This window comes from Miniopterus natalensis, chromosome 9, assembly GCF_054644295.1.
Source record: "Miniopterus natalensis isolate mMinNat1 chromosome 9, mMinNat1.hap1, whole genome shotgun sequence".
NCBI classification, from domain to species: domain Eukaryota; kingdom Metazoa; phylum Chordata; class Mammalia; order Chiroptera; family Miniopteridae; genus Miniopterus; species Miniopterus natalensis.
In genome coordinates this window covers 13,193,183-13,199,182 of record NC_142089.1, presented here as the reverse complement: position 1 = coordinate 13,199,182, position 6,000 = coordinate 13,193,183, and the positions used below count along the sequence as shown (strand labels likewise).

At 40.0% G+C, this 6,000-nt stretch overlaps 1 protein-coding gene across 1 annotated transcript in view; it reads left to right on the top strand.

Moving 5' to 3' along the window:
- The first annotated feature begins 226 nt into the window (after positions 1-226).
- Positions 227-6,000, top strand: part of STPG1 (sperm tail PG-rich repeat containing 1) — a 35,617-nt gene continuing 29,843 nt past the window's right edge. The window contains exons 1-2 of the mRNA XM_016216224.2: positions 227-1,302; positions 4,658-4,776. Coding sequence (XP_016071710.2) covers positions 1,230-1,302; positions 4,658-4,776 — 192 coding nt within the window. The 5' untranslated portion in view covers positions 227-1,229. The remainder of the gene's footprint in view (positions 1,303-4,657; positions 4,777-6,000) is intronic.

The following is a 6,000-nucleotide window of genomic DNA, read 5'->3' as shown; positions in this document are numbered from 1 at the left end:
GAGGATACTTTTTTCCCCCATTGCTTTTTAGAGAGAGTGAAGAGAGATAGAGATAGAGATAGAGATAGAGATAGAGATAGAGAGAGAGAGAGAGAGAGAGAGAGAGAGAGAGAGAGAGAGAGAGAGAGGCAAAGGGAGGGAGAGAGGGATCAGCTTTGATACAGACAGGGACTTTCTACCAGTGAGAACTACCTAACCATGAACTGCCTCAAGAATTTTCAAACTGAGTTCTAGGGAACCCTAGCATTCTGTGAAAATTCAAGACAGCCTCAAATATTAACAAAATGAAAAGACAAGCCTCAGACTGGAAGAGAATATTTCCAAAACATATATATGATAAAGGGCTTGTATCCAGAATATATTAAAAACTTTAACAACTCCATGATAAGGTTTCTCAATTGTTTAAAAAAGGGCAGAAGATTTGAACAGAAAGATACTTTACCAAAGAAGGTAAACAAATTGCAAATAAGCACATGAAAATGTACAAATGAAAATGACAATGAGATATCACCATAGAACCACTAGAATGACTAAAATTAATCAGATTTACCAGACAAGTGTTAGTGAGGATGTGTAGCAACTGGAACAAACTACTGATACATGTGACAACACAGGAGAATCTCAAAAGCATTGCACGAAGTGAAAAAAGACAGGTACAAAACAGTACATACTGTATGATTACATATATATGATATTCTAGAAAAGGCAACTATTGTGACAGAAAGAGCGGCGGTTGACAGATGCCAGGGTTGGGAGGATGTTGACTGCAAAGAAATACAGAAAATGTTTTGGGCTGCTGGATATATTTATATCTTTATTGCAGTGGCATTCAACACAATTGTAAACATTTGCCAAAATTTAGAATTGTACATGTAGAACTGCTGAATAACGTATCGTATGTGAGTTTTCTCAGTGAAGATACATTTATAAAATTCAAGCCTTTGACAGCTCTGGAAGCAACATCAACTATGAACACTCACAAAGTTCCTGCTACAGGCAGTGAGAGCAACGTGCTTGTGACTTGAGGTCCTAGATTCTGGTAAATCTCAGCCTCTACCCACAGGATTTCTTAGTCTATCTTGCAGAGAGAACAGAATTCAATCAACATAATTTTAAAAAATGTGAAATGATCCCTACAAATGCTGTATTTTGCTGTTTCAGGTGCTTGGAAGAACATGTAGTAGAGTTTTTCATCAAACAAATGAAACACATCACAGAACTTTACTAAGATGGACAACTCTGCACGAAAAGACCAACAGGCTCGCAAAAAGTATTCCAGAATTGTCAACCAAGTACAGAGAGGTCTAGTGAATTTAATAACAGATGTCTTTGTGGGGAGGACTTAAATTTTATATTTATGTCTAAAGGTATCCATTTATATTCACAATTCTATATTTTATATTTACCCACACATTTACTATTTCCAGAGCTCTCTATTCCTTCATGTAGATACAGATTTCCAACTGGTGTCATTTATCTTCTGCCTCAAGGACGTCCTTTCACATTTCTTATCGTTCCAGTTTGCTGGTGATCAGCTCTTTCAGCTTTCGTGTATATTTAGAAGTTTTTGCTTTTGTTTTTGAAAGGTATTTTACTGGGTACAGGATTCTAGGGTGACAGTTGTTTTTTTCTTCTCTTACCTTAAACATATTATTTCCAATGGTAGTCTGCTGTCTCTGTTTGTTCCCTTTGTATATAACATGTCTTTTTGTGTGTGTGTGTGTGTGTGTGTGTGTGTGTGTGTGTCTGCCTGATTTTAAGATTTTTCTCTTTATCACTTAAAAATTGGATTATTTTATGTGCCACGGATATGGTTTCATTCTTGTTTCATGTGCTTGAAGTTCATTTACTTTCTTGGATCTGGGGCCTATAGTTTTTAACCAATTTGAAAATTTTTAATTTTTAATTTTTCCCCTTTCCCCACATCTCTTCTTTGGAGAGCCTAATTGTGTGTATATTAGCCTCCTGGAAGTTGTCACGTAGCTCACTGATGCTCTATATTTTTTAATCCTTTCTCTCTGTGTTTTATTTTGGATAGTTTCTATTTCTATATCTTCAAGTTTACTAGTCTTCACCCCCTCCCCCCACCAACCCTGCAGTGTCTAGGCTACTGTTAGTCTCATCTGGTGTATTTTTAAATCTCAGATGTCTCAGTTTTCATCTATAGAAGTTTGATTTGGATCATTTTTATATATTCCATGCCCCTACTTAATATATGTTAAGCTTTTCTCTAGCTTCTTGAACTTATCAAATACGGTTATTATAGCGATTATAATACTCTTGTCATTCTCATCTGTATCCCTTGAGTTGGTTTTGGTTATTTCTCCTTGTTATAAATTGTCTCTTCTTCCTTCTTTGCATGCCCATGACGTTTCCATTGGATGCCAGGTATTTGAACTGGGTCTCTATTTTTTTGTAGTCCTATCAGTTCTTGTGCTTTGTTCTGAGGTGTCCTTAAGTTACTTGGAAACAGTTTGATCTTTTGAAGTCTCACTTTTGAGCGTTTTTTCTTTGGAACCAGAGCAGCATTTACCCTAAGGATAATTTCACCCTGTTTCTGAGGCAAAACCCTTCTGCATACACTACTCTAGGTCCTATGAATTATGAGGTTTTCCATTCTGACTTGTGGGAACAAGAACTATTGCTGGCCCAGTATGCACTTCAGGTATTATCCACCCTAATTCTTTCAGTTGATTCTCTCCCCAGCCTTGGGTAGTTTTCTCCTATGTATGTGATGACCAATACTCAGGACACAGCTCAAGGGGGAACCATGCACATCCCCGGAGCTCTCTCTCTGTGTCACTCTTTTCTGGTTCTGCGTCCCGTGAAGTCTAGCCATCTGACCTTCCTGGGCCCTCAGATCCATTTCCTCAACTCAGGAAGACCGCCAGGCTCTACCTGTGTTCCTTCTTCCTGTGCTGTGGCCTGGAAACTTCTCCAGTAAGCCGTAAGCTAGGGGCAGTCTTATTGCAAATCCTAAATGTTTCCCATCTCCAGGGATCCCTAGCCTTTGTTGCTTGATGTCCAGTGTCTTGAACATCATTGTTTCATATTTTTTGTCCATTGTTAACTTTTTTTTTTTTTTTTTTCAGTTAGGAGGGCAAATCCAGGCCCATTTTGGTTGGAAGTTTAAGGTGTTATCCAGAGTGCTTTATAAAAATCCCATTTTTAGGTGGTTCGCATAGAGTGTTTCTTTGATACATGCCATTCCACCACAGCCAGAAGCCAAAGTGTTTCATCTCCTTTTTAGTCAAGGACAAACCTTTCCTTCCTTCAGGGGAATGTCCTCCCCTTTAAAAAAAAATAACCCCCCTTTCTTTACTGCCTTCTCTGCAAACTCTGTTATTCTACTGACTTGGGCTTTTAGAAACAAAGCTAGGAAGCCTTGCATCTACTGTTTTCTGATTTGCTGCCTAGCTCCCTTAAAGAAAAAATACATAACCATCTACCTATTTAAATGGGGAGGGAGGGGAGATGGTAGGAAAAGAAGAAATCTGCCATCGGCAAAATCAACCCAGGAAAATTCGGCTAGAATGCCCCCCTCCCCATCATTTCATTCATTTGTTTATTGAGTCTTTATGAGCCAGGCTGAGGAAGAGGGAGCACAGCTTAGAGTTTAAGAGCCTGAGCTCATCAGACAAACTGTGTTTGAACCTCAGATGTTGCACTATTAAGTGTTGCTGTGAGATTTACATGAGCAACCTAATCCTAAGCCTCAGTTTCCCCATCTGTAAAGCTTGTTGGTAATAGTACCTCTTGAAGGGGCCCCTGTTGGCAATTGGGCTTTCCTCTCTGAAAAACAGGGTTTTTTTCTCAAAAATTTGGAGACTAAGAAATGGGCCTTAAAGACAGTTGTCATGTGTTAGCCTCGCCCCCTCCCTAACACATCCCTTCTTCCTTCTCTTGGTTGTGCTTTTCCACTATGGCACACATTTTCCCTCTGTGGGTGAGGACACCGCTATTGAGATAACACTTGGCTCACTGCAGTGGACATGTGGCAGTCAGAATGGACCCCCGTCCCCACCAAATTTGGCTTGGATGCCAAGACTGATGATGCCACACACACATCCAGGGGCTGTAATCAGCGGGTGTGCAGACAGATGCTGCCTGAGGAATCAATACTGTTGCCATTCTCCCACATGCGGGGAGTGGAAGGAGGGAAAAGGGAGATTTCATATATCATTTATACATCACAACTCAGATGTATAAAAATTTAACTTGATTTCCTATAAATGATGATTTTCCCTGAAAAGTGAAAGCCCCACTCTGGGATTTCCCTGCCTCTCTGGATCTTTATGGCGCTTTGCTGATGTATGACTCTGGGCTGTAGATGAGTGATGGTTTTGTGTCCAGTTGGCTTTGTGTCCACCTTCCCTGTCAGATCCTCCCCCTTCCCTGGGACAGTTCAGTTCCATTGTGTTACCAAGTCTCACTAGTTTTTAGAGCTAGAGGGGGAAATCCCAATAAATCACCAAGAGGGAAAGAAAATAAAGCGGGGAATAGTTTTTTAAAAATCCAGCTTTGTGTTTATCTCTTGTCAAAAGGCAAGGTTCTCTCCTATTCCATTTCAGATGAAATGTTACTATACAGCTCTGTGTTTTCTGCATTTGCTAGTTCTTTGTTCGGTGCTACATTTTGTTTTATTTTTGTTGTTTAGGTTTTACCGCTGCATATCCAACACAATCCAGCATTCCTTATAAATATCAGTCTGCGAAATTTTCAGAATCAGAAAAAAAAGGATTTAACAGTCAAGCCAAGAGATTTTATCATAAAAAGGTAACGACATTGTCTTAGAGATGCTTTACTTTTTTTTCTGGATTTTTAGCCTCATGGACAGGCAGGTAAGTCTGGCTGGTGCGTCTGTCCCTGTGACCAGTAGAGGGCGGTGTTAACCAAGCAGCCAGTAGAGGGCAGTGTTATCCAAGGAGCCACAGCAGCCTCTCCAACTGTGCTCTGGATTGTAAAAATGACCTGAAATAGTCTTAAAGACAGAGACAGCCAACTGGTGGTGACCAGAGGGCAGGGGGTTGGGGGACTGGGTGAAAGAGGTGATGAAGGGATTAAGAAGTACAATTGGCGGTTACAAAATAGTCCCAGGGATGTAAAGTTCAGCATAGGGAATATAGTCAATAACATTGCGATAATTATGTACGGTGCCAGGTGGGCTATGGGAATACCCAGGGCGGGGGGGCACTTTGTAAAGTATATGATTGTCTAACCACTATGCTGTACACCTGAAACCAATGCAAAATAATATTGTAAGTAAAAAAATTTAAGAGCTTTTTTTAAAAGAAAGAGTGAGCTAGAAAGTTATTAAATCAAGGGGAAAACAGCATGTCCAGATGGTGCTACACTGAATCAAAAAAATTTTTTTATAAGAAACGTATTTTTTAAATTATTATAGAAATAGAACATTAAAAAACTCCCAGGGATATAAGTAAAAGGTAAAAATCTTTTCCTCTTTCTCCCCCAGCCTCACTCCTTATAACATGAAAAGAAATAACAAGGCTTTCTTCAAATAACATAAAAGGGAAATTAAGAGTCCAATAAATTTTGAATGACCTTTGTGATGAGGGCCCCCTCCTTTTTAGACTTCTTTTAACAATGTGTTATTACTGTTCCTGTATGTTCTCCATTCTCACTAACTCCCCCAACTATCTGTGTCTCTTTTCCTCTTTGATCTGGAAAGGTTCTGCTTGGCTCCTGAAGGCTCCTCACCTCCCTGGGGATTTCAACTGCTCAAGGCTCAGGGGCCTCACCTTCTCCTCTCTCACCAGCAGGGGGCGCAAACAACTCGCAAACGTTTTGTGTGTCTTTTAAAATCTTTATCCCCTCATTCGTTTAACTGAGACTTTTAGAATAACATTCTTTTGGAGTAATCATCATCTCGGTTACCTTTTGCTGCATTCTAAAAATGCTTTTCATTTTACCACCTTGCCAAGACGGTGGAGCGGGAATGAGATCCAGGTCCCAGATGCATGCACGTGGGTCAGGAAGGAG